Here is a 17331-nt window from a genome sequence, read left to right as displayed (position 1 = left end):
ACCTATCGGTGAAGTGGAAAAATGATTTTCGGCCCTATTACCCTTAGCGGGTCAAAAATATATTTTTTATAAATGCAGGATAAAAAAAACTATAAAATAGCATGGACCTGAGCTAAAAATCTTTGTAAAAGTATAGATTTATTCATTTTATTTTTACTTCAAAAAATTTAACGATTTACAAAGAAAAAAAATTAGAAATCAGCAGGACTTAAATGAGATAAGTTAGATACCTGAAAATTTTGTTTAATACAAATAAAAATGAACACATTTATGTATTGCGAAAAAACACGCCCGTTTAATTTAGTTATATCATGCCGATTGTGTTGCATTTGACTTTCATCAAACTTATAAAGTTACGGGAATCACTCTGTATTATTACAGTACGTTTTGAGATGCAAATTTTCCGAGCAAACCTTGAATGAAATAGAGGAACAAAGGCAGCCAATTTTACACCTTGCATAAATGTTGTTTTTCTTCAGAACATCGAGTCTAATCAATCCATTTGTCATTCGAATCAATTTATTGATGTCAATAGCTATGACTAGTCTAATCTGCAATTGATTCCATAACAAATCGAAAGACTCAAGTTGCCGTTGTGTGCAGAACTGTAACATAAATCGCAGAAACACAAGTGCAGTAGACATTGCAGCATTGATTTAGGGGAATACCTACCGATACATTTAGTTATACAGTTGCAGAAGTGTTTTTTCTTGAGAAAGTCAACAAGTTTAAAGTGCAAAAGAACAAAATTTACGAAAAGTATTTTCTGCTGATTGTTTTGAAGTAATAAATGAAAAGCGATTTCTCACAGAAACATTAAATTACGTCTACTCATAATTATTGCAGATTGACCAGTTTGACATCAATTTGCATTTATGTCTCTTCCTTTTAAAAAAGTCACAATAATAAGTATATTTCCTCCCAATGACATACTTAAATTTTATTTTCAATAATAAACATGGCATGGAGACAATATCATAACAAGCAATGAAATTTAAAATGAGTTGGTAGCCCTGTTCTTTATCGAACGGTCATAACGATCATTTCAGCATTGATATCTTTAATGTTTAACCTCAAATTGTCAAAGAGATGATTTGTTCTACTAAGCACCCAAGCTACCGACTTACTTCTTGTTAAAGCCTCTTCTAGATTGAAATTATTAGGCATGTATACTTATTCTCATTTCAAATAAATTGGTAGTTAAGTAACATCTGGTCCGCTTGTAAAGCTTTCAATTTTTGTAGATGCGTATATTTCTGACATCAATATATGTTACCTATACAGTATTCAAATTTTTCAGAACAAAATCAGCACTTGTTTATCTAAATTATAAGATAAGTAATAGATAAAAACAGATATTTGGGTGTTTTTACAAATTCCAAAAATAAAACAACAAAATCATTTATTTTAGTATCTCATATTTTAAAGCGTCGGTTAATCATTAAATTTTTACTACACAGAATGCTTTTGAAATGCATGTACCAAATTGTTTTGCGTTATTCCAGAAGGAGTATGAAGTATGAAAAACCAATTTTTAAATAAAAAAACTGACAAGGTTAAATTAACCCCAATCCACGTATTTTCTACACTACTGGCAAACACGCACCTAAAATGACCTGGAATGACTTGTTTCCTAAGCAACCAGCAACTCGTTTTTTTGTTCACTTTTGAATCAGTGGCGCACAAGCAAATTTATTAAAATTACGTATACGCCATTCAAAATTCTGAGTTCTTCCTGATTTATTTTGGGTTAAATTTCTTCAAAAAATACAGGTGTCCCAGAACTCGCGCCCCAATGAAAACGGGCTTATGGAGGCAACAATTCTGAACCAAAATTAAAAAAAAAAAAATTTTTAACTTAAAAAAGAGATAAGACGAAAAAACGGTAGCCAATCCCAAAACTGAACAAAATTTGAAAATCGGAACTATGAACACATACTATCACTTAATGGTCAGATAACATTACACTCTCGTTGCCTAGGAAATTGGGATAGCCTTTTACTCCTCTTTTCGAATAAGCTTTCGGGATTGGTTGTTAAATTTTTATCCGTTTTCGAATACTATTAAACTTAGTCAATTTTTGTTTTGAAATTCACCATCTGTATTGCTGTCGGCACTCTCCCTTGCTCTCTGGGGCGCAAGTTCTGGGACACCCTGTATATTATGTTCTACATTTTCGCTGATTTTTCTAGGTAGTGCATATTATTGTGTATCAACATCTCAAACTATAAATGAATAGTTCATTTCAGAAAATTTTAGAAGATTTGTCTGTTACGACCAAAAAGTTCATAATATAGCAAAGCAACTGTTTTTCTCTGAGTTTAAAATTATAGATAGATCTACAATACATTTTTTGAGAAAATCTTATGTAAAGTTTATAAAAAATTGTCCTTGAAAACTTCAATTCTCTTGGTTATAATTAATTTTAAGGAAAATCGCACGAGACTAAATATTAGTTAATGGAAAAACAGAATTCGGTATGGTTTCTATGGCAATATAGAAATTTTCATGGAAATTATTTGCATCTTAACCCAATCTTATCTAACCCAACATGAAATTAATAAGCGGAAATTTTTTCAGTCAATCAGAAAAAAGTTGTGTATGTTGTCATGGATAATTCTGTTACACAACTTGATGTTTTGTTTTAAATTTAAAATTTTATTAAAAAGCTTAACATGTGTGCGTCTCGTTGCGATTTTCTTACCGAATACACCCTCGTGTACTACTTACCCTCTATTTGAAACGCATTCGAAAAAAAATCCGGAAATAATCAATGCACTAGGGATATTGTAAGTGAAAATCATACTTACAGAATCCCTAGAGAGCAATTTAGAAAATTCATTTTGGACTGCAAAAAGTCAACATTTGTAAAAAATTTGCCTGCCTGCCCGCCGTTTTTAAAAAATCACCCTCTATAACAATAAAAAAAATCCGTGATTCCCATCTTTGATAGTCCTCTTGCTAGCAACATAAGACCTAAGCCGACGATATGCTACATTTATACATGACCTAAATGACATGAAATTAATAATTAAAAAACTTTTGCGAGAAATCTAAAAGTCGAAAAATAGATGGTATGTTATATTAAAATAATAAAGCTGACAGCTACTTGTCATATATTTGACTGCTACCGCGAAAATTTGGTTTTTATCACCAATAATTTGGTACCGCGACAAATAAAAATGTAATTTACATTTTGTAGAAACTATCGTTAATTCTTTACTTTTTCGGAATATTAACTAATATGTAATATAATAATATTAATTAATAATAATTAATTAATAATTAATAATTAATTAATTAATAATATTAATACTACTATTAATATGTATTAAAAATTTCTCAGCTTGTGTTTAAATTTGCAAGTATGTAAATTGTGTAATTTGAGGAAAAAATGCGAAAAAACTCAAAAATTGACAAAAATTATACAGGTGTCCGGAAAGTGACGCACCACCTTGAAAGGGGGTAATTGAGTGGTACTCCAGAGCACCAAAAAAATTCATTTGAACGTAAAATTATTGCACAGAAATCGTTAATTTTTGCATCAAACTTTGTCTCTTCAACTCATCATATCTCGAAGATTTGAAGACATGGATTTTTTTAAACATTTTTCCGGTGATCTATGACATTGTCCGATGTTACAGTTTCACGGTGGTGCGCGACTTTCCGGACACCCTGTATCTATAGGCGTCAAACTCTAGAGCTTGGTCAACTATACCTAAACGTAAACACATTCGCAATTTTTTATCTTTTAAATGAAAGACGATTTTTGAGGTGACCACAAGTTTTGTCAGATCCTCTACATGTTGTTTAACAGCGAGTGTTTTTTAGCAAATCATCGATTTTCCAATCAACTTTTATGAGCGAGCATACAAATCGAATGATTTTGAGTTTTCACATTACTGGCATCGTTCCATCTAGAACTTAATTATGACCAAGCGCTGGAAACATCTAATCCAACTTTAACAAACCAAATCTATCAGATAATCTAACAAATACTGGAAAACAATAATTCCATTAAATAATTCCGCACGCCTCCAACCTTCACAAATGCATTTATCTAGAATATTCCGATAACCCAAAAATGCTCATAAACGTCCAAATGAGTCATCTCCGCAAAGCAAAACTCACCAGGTATAGGCGTGCTAGGCCTCGACGGTGGACCTGTAGGTTTCAATCCTGCAGATTTACCGATGGCGTTCTGTTTACTGTTTTCGGTATTGTTGACAGTACAGGGCGGCGGCGGCTGTTCCTTTTTGCCTGGATTAGATACCACCAGGGTCACCAAACCTTCAGTTCGTTTCAGCAAGTTGGCGGCCTGCAAAATCAGGAAAAAGGTGTCACTTTTGTGTAGAGAGACAGTTGTGAGACAGCGCGCAGCGCGGCGTGAGCATCTCACCTTAAACATGATATAAAAATATTCAAACACGGGACTGAGTTTACATTAGTGGCATATGTGGGTAGGTGTTATCTGGATGTTTTATCATGTAAACGTTAGATTATTTAATGAACTAACACAACGGTGTTGTGGAAGATTAAAATTAAAACAGTAAGATATTATTTCTGATGCGGAAGGAGAAAATGGATATTTAAGGGGGGAGGAATGAAAAAAGCCAAAGCTGATATTGTTAAAGGAGAGCTTAATCACTGTTCTACAGCGAAAAATATTTACAAAGATGTAAGCTCTCCTTTAAAAACGATACTTCCTGTACTTACTGTATCATAATTGGATCCAACAAGTGAATCTTTATTAACAGCAAGGATCATCTCTCCGATTTCTAGGCCGGCCTTCAATGTAAAAACACAGCTTTATGTAGTAAAGAAACAATAACAAGCTCAAAAAAGCGATTCGGTTACCTTTTCAGCAAAGCTGCCTTCCTGGATGTCAGAGATGAATATACCTTGGCCCACTTCTGCATGCTTTCCTTCTATTATCATAATACCTAAGCTCTGGTTGCCCTATACACAACAGATAAAAACACATCGATCTCATCAACCCTTAAGAGTTTTTATCTACGAATCATGGAGGGGTGAACTGACACGTGGGCGCCACTATTGCAGGTCAAATATTGCTTTAGAAATGTTTCAGATAAAAATATTGTGGTCTCTTAAAACACACTAGTAAAACGATATTAAAGAAAATTTCAAATAAAGACAGTGTTTAAAAATGCTTTGTGTATTTTTTATGGCACCTATTCACTATTTTTGTCGCATTACGGCACTGAACCTGATACCTGTGAGTTGTGAAAAAAATTATATGATTGCAACTGATTAACTCAAATTGTCAAAGAGCATAGAATCAAAGTTTCAAGCTTCAGAAGGATAAACGAAAAGCAGGACAAAAAAGTGGTAAGCACTCAGTAAAAAATCGCTTTACTAATTTCAATTTCTCAAAAATACGCATTTAAGGGCGTTTTAAAAAACGAAAAGGGATCCTTCTCCACTCCTAATTTTGTTATTTTTAACCAATTTAATTCGTCTTCTTAGCGTTTGGTTGAGAAAACATTTCCTAGACCACTTTTTGAAAAACCTGTGCCGGGTGGTCCACGGAATGCTATAGGAATAACCAAGAGAATTTGAATTTTATTTTTTTGTCCTCCAAAACCCCAAGTATAGTTTATTTTATGATTCATTGTTATTACGGCATTATTAAAAAAATCAAATCAAATGAGATACAATTTTAAAATTCCCGTTCAAAATTTTTGGTATTGGAGAGTCAAATGTATCAACACTTTACGTCGAATCTAACCTCAACTTTTTCCTTACACTATTGGAAACATGCCCGTCCAGAGCCATCTTCAGATTTTTGAGCGAGAAATTTGGAATTTGAGGTTTTTTGATTCGGATTTTTTTAATGGTCTCGTAATATCATTACATTCTAAAATGGATCTCAGAAGAAAAATCTCCCAAAGCATATTTACATTTAATCGAATATTAATTTTATGTAATATGGGAATTTGAATATATTTTTCCAGCTCTCCTAAACTTCCAAATTATGTATTTCAGTCAATGGCGAATTGTGTTCTAGAGATTTCTTAATCTGAGAACTATTTTTAGAATCCATTGTTAAGGTAATAGTAAAAATTAGTATTAAAAATGTGAAATTTCAAATTTTCGGCTCAAAAATTTCAAAAATTGTGTAATGTCATTTTGGTCAAAACTAACCTTATTACAGCAAATATGCCTTTCCAAAGCAATTTTGTGGTCCATATTAACCTTTGACACTTCCAGCGCACAGGTAACTTTAAAAAGTAAAGTTAATTTAGACAAAACTGTGACAGTTCTCCAATTTTCAGTTACACCAACTTAAATATTTTAAGCGGGAAGTTTGAAATTTTACGTTTTTGATTCTATTTTTTTTAATAATCGCGCTATAACACTGAATCCAAAAAATAGCTCTTGAAATAAAAACTTTTTAATTCACAATCCGCTATTAACCGAATGTAATTTGAACGAAAAAATAAAATTCGAATTATCATGTTATATCCCAACGTTCAACAATCCCTGGAACACCCGATACATAGTGAAAAAATAATCAAATCCATATTTGTAACAATCCCAAATTTAGCACAAAGACTTTCAGCATTAATATTTAGTTTGACATTGGTAGAATAGTTTTATTGACTTCAAAAATTTTTTTGTCTACGAAACACCGATTAAACCAATAAAATCAGTTAAAAAATAACAACATTCCAAGCGGTATGAGAAATTAAAAATGAAAAATTTACAGCACTCCCTGGGGGCAATTGGTGACAACACATTTAACATAGTTACGTTGATTTAATTTGATTTTCACCAAGCACAGGGTTTCCATAAAATACTATAACATCCAGGAAGCTCTGGATAACAGAGACGAATACATTTTGCCACTTACCTCAAATTGGTCAAACTGTAAGGTTAGGTGTTTTAATGAAAAATAAGGGACGAATTTAAAGACAAAATCACTACTTCTGCTCAAATGTACGGAATTGGAAGAGTTCAATCAGTAATTTCAAAAGCACCCATTGAGAAAGAAGGTAACTGTCAACACTGTCAAATTTTGACAGTTAAAGTTTCTTACATTAGTTGAGTTCACGTTCACCAAAAGGCGGCACAATTTTACTTGAACTACGATGTTATTTTCTTTTATAGAGAGAAACCCTGTATAGGATCAAAATTTGGTCAAAAGGTGTTCTAGAAGTTTTTTTTTTTCATCTATCTCAAACTATCTTTTTAGTGTACGCTCTCAAAAATAGCGATTTCAAGCAAGTACAAGGTGTTTATAAATGTTTCTAGCATCAAGGATGGCTCTGAATTCCTGTCGTACACTATTTTGCTGCTTTGTTTTGATAGTGAACCTAACTGTCTAATTATTTATAATGTTATTTACGTCAAGTTTTTGATTTTCAAGTTTTAAACCACTACTAGAACAGTTTATTTCTCAAAACTTACTTTGCTCCATGTTTGAGGTTAACCGCAAATGTCAGTTGAAAAATCGAAACTCACATTTGTAATGAGCGGCAAATTTCTTTGACATTTCATAGCCACGCTTGATGCTAGAAACATTTATAAACACCTTGTACTTTGTAACAAAAATACCTATTTTGGTCAGTGGTTTTTACACAATATTCGTGTTGATTTTCAAAAAGGAAAAAAACCTCCACTTCATAATTAAATTGTTACTTTTACCGGATTACCGTTGATAAAAGCTTTTCGTGTGAAGAAGTTTCTGGTTAGAGAAGGAAAATAAATGGCGACAGATAAGATAACAAATATCATTAGTAAAGGTTTATACCAGGTTCAAGTGTAAAATATTAAATTATTATAGAAAACATATTTGACTTGCAATAAAGTTTACGCTCACATTCATCTCATGAAGCAAAATTCGTAGTAAAGTAAAAGTGCGTGGCACCTTTTCTTCACTACTCTTGCTGTTATGTATAGTATGTACCTTGAAGCGGTACCGGAGTGTGGCGTGTGCGTGCGATGTGATGCCAGCTAGCGGCTTGTTTTATAATGTCACCAGCAATACAAAAATTTGGTGGCTGTGTGATAACAAAATCTTGTTATTTGTTTGCAAGTATGGTGATGATTTCTGTACCAAATAAAATATATCTTAAATTTATTACCTTTTTAACAGCGACGGTTCGAACATTGGGATAGTTAGCACTAAACTGCTCCTCGGAGGCCTGCAGAAACAAAAATAACCTCAAACAACACATAGCATGACATGCCTTCAAAAAAGAATCATTTACTTTGTCCAGTTTTATAAGTGATTCTGCAACATCAAACATCAAAAAGAAGTCGATGCAGCATGGGTGCATGACAAGCGAACAACAATGTTATGCATTAGTTCACGTTTTTTCAACACAAAAAGTGCCAAAAGTTGAAAAACATACAATTGCCGACAATACTTTGGACGCCGCGTTTGGCAACACTGCGGAATGTACTACGAAGCTGACCTTCCTTGGAGTATCCGACTAATTACAGTCAATTTAAACGAAATTGAAAATATAAGAAAATTACACCACGGTAGCTTTTTTTATGGTCATTTGCAGGACTCTTTAAAATAGTTTTTCAATATTTGTCGGACATCCTTTGTATCGATATTTTTAGCACGATAACAAATTATGCATATTGCTTGATTTTTATCACCGGAAGTGGCGTTGTGATAACACAATAATTACTTCAAGGTTGCACACAAATGTTTTGGTTTTGAAAATGTAAAACAACCTTCTTTGTAAGGTAAGAATTTTATTGCATTAATATTAATACACTGAGATCATCGTGGTCACATTAATTCTCAGTGCTCTGAATTAAATTGAATTTAATTCTAAATAGAAATATCAAGAATTATCATTTTAGGTAAGTCTATATCTATCCACACTCTTTAAATGTTGCTAAGTAGAGGTGATTATTCGTTAATATGACACAAATCACTATGTAAATATAATGGCAGTTACGATAAATGCAAATTTAAGTAAATACACCTTTATTACATATTATGTGTCTGAAGGTCGAAAGTGAATCTGGATGTCCCTGCAATTTTTAGGAAAGTTACCGATTTAATTAAATTTTTCTGCAACCACATTGTAAAATTTTGATCAGATGCGTTATGAATGTTATACATTTCTCCATTTGTTGGTGCATAGTAAAGAAAAAATGTCGCTGAAACTAAATTTATGAAGTAAAAGCAACGTTGAGGTCAGATTAAATTATAAATTCTGGGTTAAAAGTGGGTCATTGAAAAAACTAATATGCTTAAGAGAAAAATGCGTATTCTAGCATCGATCAAAAATTTAAACCGAGAAATATAGAAATTTTCTAAAAATTCTCCTGTTTTTCGATAAAACCAAACAATTTTTTTAAATTTAAATTAATTGGTCTATAACTAGCCAAGTTGCAGTTTTTTTGAGGACAAAAAACAAATTTTCGATGATCTTCAAAATTCAAAATCTCCTTAAAATTGACTTGCTTCATGTGTAATTTCGTAAATTGCATACAATTGTTAGATGAGATCAAAGAAAAATCTCCGGGGAGATAAAAATTATACCTAGTTCTATATAAAATTGTCTATAAATTGTCCCGTTTATGATACGCTTTCCAATTTTGTAAGGTTTTTAGATGAGAACTATCAAATAATGTCAGCAAACTTCAAGTTAATAGTCCTAAAACTAACAAAATCAATAGATTTTTATGGATATGTCGACATGAAAGAGAATTTTCAATGGTCCGCAAAACTCAAAATTTCCTCAAAATTGTACCTAATTTAGTAACTTCGTTCGGTTGTGAGATAAGATCAAAGAAAAAGGAAAAAAGTTGTAATCCTAAAACTAACCAAATTGTAATTGTTAGGGCACGTCAAAAATTGTGAATCCCTAAGTTTATTTTTTTATTTGATTTATAAAAAATGTCGTACAATAAATTGAACAATACCTAAAAAGAATCTCCGCGAATATCAAAGTTTCAATTCTAAATGTAACAAAGTTATAAATTTTCCTTTGCCCTAAAAGTTTTGTCTTAAATTGTCCTGTTTTATAGTTTGTTTTTGCAATTTGGATAATTTCCAGATGAGACCAAACAAATAATTTCTACGAACTCTAGATTAATAGTTCTGAAAATAACCAAATTAAAAAAAAATTAAAAATATCGACAAAAACGAAATTTTCGTTGGTTCTCAAACTAGAAAATTTTCTAAGATTGACTCGTTTTATCTGTAATTTAGTAATTGTACGATTGTTAGATAAGATCAAAAAAGGAAATTAAGGACAGATGACAGTTGTAGACCTAAAATTAGCCAAAATATAATTTTTTAAAATTTCATGTGTCCCTTTAGTTTATTATTTAATAATTGTTAGACAATACCTAAAAAATAATCCCTGCAAATATCAAAGTTACAGTTCTAGATGTAACCAAATCATAATTTTTTAAAAAATCTCGAGGAAATTACCAAATTTTTCTTCGTCATTTGAAGTGCAAATTTTTATATAAATTGCCTATTTATAGTATGTCGCAATTTTTGAACGAACAATTTCTGCGAACTTCAAATGAATAATTCTAAAACTAACCAAATTATAGATTTTTTTGAGACATGTCCACAAAAGTAAAACTTTTGTTGGTCCTTAAACGTCAGAATTTTCGCAAAATTGACCTATTTAATGTGTAATTTAGTAACTTCGTACAATTGTTAGAACAGATCAAAAGAAGCCTGAAACTATAGTCCCACAACTGTTGGTTATAATTTACAATTTGTAACTTAAAATTTCTGTTGAACAAGCAAAAATTGCAGATCCATAAATTCTTTAGTTTTCACAAAAATGTCGTAATTTTAATTAAATTATGCCTAAAGAATAATCCCATCGAATATCAAAGTTACAGTTCCAGATGTAATCAAATTTTTATTTTTTTTTGATACCTTTCTTTTTGAAAATAAATGAAAAATAAAACTAATTAACAAAAACAATATTTTCGAACGAATCCAATATCAAAAACATATTAAGCAAGTACATACTTATGTTCGATTCAAAATAACAAAGTCGATAACTACACCCTGTATAATCCAAAAGCTTTACAAGTTACAATTAAAAACAATTGTTTGAAAATCTTTTCACATCATCCAATAAATTACATTTTGTTCAGCAATTTCCCATCATATCATTCATCAGTTTCAAAGCATACAGTATGTTTCATTAAAAAAAACAATCGAACATAAATAAAATTTTGTCATACATACGAGTGTATTGTCCGACTGACGGGAGGTCGTATTCAACAATAAACAACATTAAGCCTGCGGCAAAGTTTGATGAACTAACATTGATAATAACAATAACATTTAATTTAGAAAGGAATCGACACAAATATAGCAAAAATACGTATAAAATTCTAGAATAGTTTGCCAATTAAAAGTGGCAATAATTATTATCAATTAATTAACTTCAGGTGGAAAATTCAAAATTTCATGACCATGGAAATAATCAGAGCAATGAAAATGTTATAAACAAATATACGTCTCACTTATTGACTGGTGGTCCTGATAACAAACCAATTTGGCTCTTATGATGACAGCTTCGCCGTGGCCGCGAAAACTCGTCAACACAATAATTGTCTCCAAAAAACGCTTAAGCGAACACAAAAATTGATAACAACTCACCTCTTCCGCCAAGGAAACTGGAAATTGTGTGATGGGTTTAACAGCGATGTCATCGATGGCAGTCTTTCGCCTGTAAAAAAGCAATGTCATCAAGACAAATCGCATGAGTGATTAAACACCGATTAGTAACAAGTAGAATCAACTCAAAAGGTAAAAATTCGTACCGCAACAGAAGAAAATACTGAGGAAACAGCAATGTTAACATAACTTCTTAACCTTAACGGCTGACATATGCATGTTTACAAAAAAACTCGTTCTGCCAGCTATACTCACAATATCTAATAGTAAATTTAATAAAAACAAACAAAATAGGTACTTAAACCTTGAAGCGAAGAAGGAGAACAATGCGATTTTAAGCGAATTCTATCAGCTGATGGGTAATACAATCAAGAATGAATGGGTTTCGTGATTAAATGGGATCTTTGGTATATTTTTGGAGCACTGTGCGTAAGGACAAGACGAGGCCGAATTTCAGCGTGTTAAAGGTTATAATGTTGGTTTCCAAAGTTATACTATACACCGGATTAATGATTATAATGGGTTGCCTATACGTTTATATTATAACAGGACTTTCGTTATTCCTTAGTTGGCTCATTAAAAATTAAAAGTTCGGATTGTAAATTTCGTTTTTTGTCATTTTGGGAATTAATTGAACAATGTTGACATATGCACATAAAATACAGTTTTTGTGGACTAATTGTGGTTACAACAGCTCCCAAAAAACACATTCAAACCTCTTACTATGTATACTATCGCGGAATCAAAATTTCGAACATCACTTTTTGACATGGCAATGTAAATCAAGCTTTATTGTCATTGTGACTGACATACAAAGCAAATTTCTGGCACTTGCTGAGTCTTTTATAAATTTTAAGGTTATAAAGACAAAGGACAGTTTACAATTTTTAAACATCAATCAATTTGATGTTCGAAATTTTGATTCCGCGATAGTAAGTATTTAATTTTCGAAAATAGTGCGCTTCGGATTTTAGTTATCATTGTAACCATTAACTTGCTTAATTACTGACGTTTTCTTTTGCATAAAATGCTGAATTCAGAAAAAAAATCCGAAAACACGGAAAAAATTCTGTTAAATTTACTTACAAACCTAATACAAGGTGTTTATAAATGTTTTTAGCATCAAGGGTGGCTATGAAATGTCAAAGAAACTTGCGGGTCATTACAAATGTGGATTTCGATTTTTCAACTGACATTTGCAGTTAACCTCAAACATGGAGAAAAGTAAGTTTTGAGAAATAAACTGTTCTAGTTGTGGTTTAAAACCTGAAAATCAAAAATTTGGACACAAAACTGTAACTGAAACTTCGTTGACGTAAGTAACATTGTAAATAATTTTCAAGATAGTTATATTCACTATGAAAACAAAGCGGCAAAATACTTCATGGAAGGAATTCCAGAGCCACTCTTGATGCTAGCAACGTTTATAAACAAACACCTTGTATAATGTATTTATATTGATGTACCGCGGATTGCTGAACATAGAGCAATAAAATGGAAATTTGCATTTTAATTTATTCCTGCTTTCCCAAACCTACTCATTAAATTCGATTAATGATAAATTGTGCTTTAAGAACTTCTTAATTCGAGAACCATTTTTAGGATTGAATGCAGTTTATTCAAAAAATTGATTAAAAAAAATTTACATTAGAAATTTAGAAGTTGGTGGTAATGCTAAATGCAGCGCTGTCATTACATTATCTGAACTAACCTTAACTTTTTAAACTGACTTGTGCGTTTGGTAGTAAAAAACGTAAACACGAACCATAAAATTGCTTTGGAAAGACTATTGCAGTCAAATGGTTTCTTTTAGACATAAAGCGACGTTACACAGTGACAGATCTGCATTTTGAAGTCACACAAATTTGAATTTCGAGCGGAAAATTTGAAATTTTCCATTTTTGTAATATTGCCGTCATAACAGAATTGTAAAAATAGCTCTCAGAATAAGAATCCTCTAGAGCACAATCCCCTATTAACCAAATTAATCAAATCATATCTGAAAGTACAAAAAAATTAAATTAAACCTCTCATGTTATTTCCCTATGTTCAACAATCCGTAGAACACCCGGTATCTATTAAAATAAATAAGGTTATATTGTTACATTGAATCAATAGGCAACTTTTTGGGATTGAATCCAAAAAAGACTCATTTTAGGGACTTAAATGAGTTTGTAAAATACAGGGTGTCCCAGAACTCGCGCCCCAGAGAGAAAGAGCTTATGGAAGCAACAATTCTGAACCAAAATTTTGAAACCATAATTTTTTAACTCAAAAAATAACCGAGATAAGACAAAAAAACTGTAGCCAATCCCGAAGCTGAACAGAATTTGAAAATTGGTAACTATGGACACATACTGTCATCCATTGGTCAGTTAAACATTAGACTCTCGTTGCCTAGAAAATTGGGATGGCCATTTACTCCACTTCTCAAATAAGCTTTCGGGATTGGTTGTTAAATTTTTATCCTTTCTCGAATGCTATTAAACTTAGTCAATTTTTGTTTTGAAATTTACCATCTGTATTGCTGTCGGCACCCTCCCTTGCTCTCTGGGGCGCGAGTTCTGGGACACCCTGTATATGTAGTACATAGTTATTTTTGGAGACGTATACAGGGCGCTGAAAAAAGAAAAAAAGGCGCCCATGCGTGGAAGTACCATGTCCATCAGTGGAAGTACCATGTCTTTTTCAGTTAAACCATCTCAGACATCAAAGCAAAATTGATTTAAACCCATTCCTTTTCACAATAAGGATTAAAAAAAACTTGGCAATGCTGTTCAACCCTTTCTAATAAAATTTTACATTCGGCCGTATCTGTAACTAAACAACTAATACTAAAATCTTTACAATGTTGCAATATTCACAAATTTTGGCTCAGGGAAGAATTAACTGCAACATGATAGGTAGGTAGAGCATGGGCGCCTTTTTTTCATCCCCATCCTGTATACTAAAAATTATATTTTAATTTAAATTTAATTTTTTGAAGACAATTTTTAACGTAGTACCAGGTATATTGTTAAATTGAAAAAAAGGTTTTTGTATCATTTACAAAAAGCCAAAAATGTAGGCGCTAAAGTTGGCTGCCTTTTTTTTATCCTTGCATAATATTACAAGTACAAGGTGTTTATAAATGTTTCTAGCATCAAGGGTGGCTCTGGAATTCCTGTCGTACACTATTTTGCCGCTTTGTTTTCATAGTGAATATAACTGTCTTGAAAATTGTTTATAATGTTATTTACGTCAAAGACGTTTCAGTTACAGTTTTGTGTCCAAGTTTTTTGTCCCACATTTATAATAAGCGGCAAATTTCTTTGCCATTTCATAGCCACCCTTGATGCTAGAAACATTTATAAACACCTTGTAGTTCAAGTTGAGTCGATTATTTTTCAAACACTAACGAATGTCAATTGAGTTTGACATAAATCCACGAGTGCAAAATGACATCAGTTTAAAAAATAGTCGTACTAAATTTGAACAATAAGAGTGGTATGTTAAAGATTCTGCCAAATTTTGAAAGATTAAAAAAAAATACAGTTGTGTAAAGATTCGGACGCGGTTTATTCAGTATGTATACATCTTTTGAATTGGTTAAAAATTGCTATTTTTGCATTTCAGTTAGTTGGTTCCAAAAAATGAATTGTTTAGTCATAAAACAAACAAAATTATTGAAATTAGAAGAGAGTCTACCAAAACAGTTTAAAAAAATGACCAAAATTTTACGTAAACTGATTTGCTTTAACTGTAACCCAACTTTAAAAGACACAATTACAACAAAACAGGTTTGCGTTTTAGTTGCAAATTTCCCAAAGTTATACTAAATTTGGTTTACAACTACCGTGCTGGGATGAATTATGTTATACCTACAAATTCATGCAATCGAGATAGAGATATCAAGTTTATGCTCGCCACTTGTGATTGTCCCAGAATATGTTGGTAATTAATCTAATTGTGGGAAAGGTGATTCCAAAGTGTCAGTTTAAAAGAATACTTCAGAAAAAAACGAGAAAGCTTGAGGTTTTACAGGTGTGCAAAATGTCAACAATGTTTCAAACGCATTTAGTTAGTATTTCTGTGGAATTTCTTAAAATATTAGAGTAATAACTATAATTTTTATTGTATGTAGTAACAATAATAAAATGATATACTTTTATGCAGCGTAGCATTGGCGTTTGTTGTGCTGTGAGGTTTTGGTGGGAGAGTTGTACATATTTTTTTTAATTTATATTTTCTATACCTAATTATCATGTTTTTTTTTAAACAGTTTTAAACAGAATTAACACAACCGGCCCGGATGAAAAATTGTATTGTTTGAAGTAAAATTGACGACATTTACACCAATTTTCGGTGAATTTTTTCATCCAAATTAAAATAACATATTATAACCTGCAACTAACTGCTTGTGTTGCATTGATTGGACATGTAATGTCTAGTATACGAACTGTCGCATTTGGATGTTTAGGTCATTGTCCTCACAATTTGCACTGGCTTATTTTAGTGTTCTTATTTCATTTAATAATAAATACTAGTGTAAACAGGCTACCGAATCCATAAATAATAATTATCGATGCCTTTAGGAATATGATTTTTTATATCAATAATAATAAATATAATTAATCTCTTTATGTTCACATATTTTCTATTTTTTGTGATTTTATATTAGCTCAACATACTTCAAAAAATATGCTTATCTTAGGTCAAACGATATCAGTCATATTCAGTCACGGCAATATAAAAAGAAATTTGCCCTCTCCAACATACAAGCATGTGATTGTACGGAAAAGATGAGTTATTTGCGTTATAACTCACGTTGTGAAGACGACCAAGTTTACACCATCATTTAAAACTAGTTAGTAAAACGACATGTTAGTGTGGAATATTGAATAAATGTTATTTTTAGAATCGTATGCAAAAGTATTTTTTGGCGGTTTCCTCAAATCAAAACTTGACATTTACTTGACTCTTGGGGTGCGCAAAAAGTTTTAAAATTTTTGAAAATAACTTGTCAAATAATACAAATGGGTGTACAAATAAAGTGAACAAAAGGTATCAAGTTATTTATGAAAATTGTATTTTTGGTTCATTCGGTCGTCTTCAGGGTCGTCATCTTAAGTGAATCAGCCTGTATGTACTAAATCTGTCTTCTTCACGATATAAAATTATAGGAAAACAAAGCACTTTATTAATTTTTACGTAGAGTTTTTTGTCTTTTGGAAGTATCTATTATGTACTAAAAATGTCTGCAATAAGAGCCAGTTTACTTAATAACTTGATTGTCATAAATGTAGCTTGTAGGTTTAATGCTCACTCATTTTAACACGAAATATAGTATATTATTAAATTAAATGAGACTATAATGTCGGCCATATTACATGTGGATGAAGTTTGACAAACGAGCCGTTAAGCATTAAATTAACTATTATGCTTTATCAACAACAACCGTTTCACATTTTATATTAACCACTATATTAACCACTATACATACAAAATGTATGTAGAACGTAAAATGTCAATTTTGTCAAATTTGACATAACGTAACCATGGTTGTAGGCAAGACTGTAATATGAAAGTGACGTGACGTAATATTTTCACTTGTTAGAATATAAATATCAGTATACTTCTAGTCCAACGTAGACATAATGCATCTATTTTTATAAAGAAAATTTAAATTGCTATAGTTCGTACAG

General features: G+C 31.5%; 1 protein-coding gene across 5 annotated transcripts in view; it reads right to left on the bottom strand.

Moving 5' to 3' along the window:
• Positions 1–17331, bottom strand: part of LOC148180218 (multiple PDZ domain protein-like) — a 268223-nt gene that overhangs the window by 10503 nt on the left and 240389 nt on the right. For 3 of the 5 annotated variants that reach the window (XM_088040527.1, XM_088040534.1, XM_088040543.1), the window contains 5 exons: positions 11630–11699; positions 8109–8168; positions 4858–4959; positions 4717–4788; positions 4132–4318 (listed from right to left, as the gene is read on the bottom strand). In XM_088040527.1, the coding sequence (XP_087896653.1) occupies positions 4132–4318; positions 4717–4788; positions 4858–4959; positions 8109–8168; positions 11630–11699 (491 nt within the window). The other 2 variants (XM_088040560.1, XM_088040552.1) reach the window with 2 other exon arrangements.

Source organism: Gnatocerus cornutus, chromosome 1, assembly GCF_029298725.1.
Source record: "Gnatocerus cornutus isolate USDA-ARS CGAHR chromosome 1, icGnaCorn1.1, whole genome shotgun sequence".
NCBI classification, from domain to species: domain Eukaryota; kingdom Metazoa; phylum Arthropoda; class Insecta; order Coleoptera; family Tenebrionidae; genus Gnatocerus; species Gnatocerus cornutus.
The sequence above is the reverse complement of the archived record's forward strand: the minus strand, read 5'-3'. Positions and strand labels throughout refer to the sequence as shown.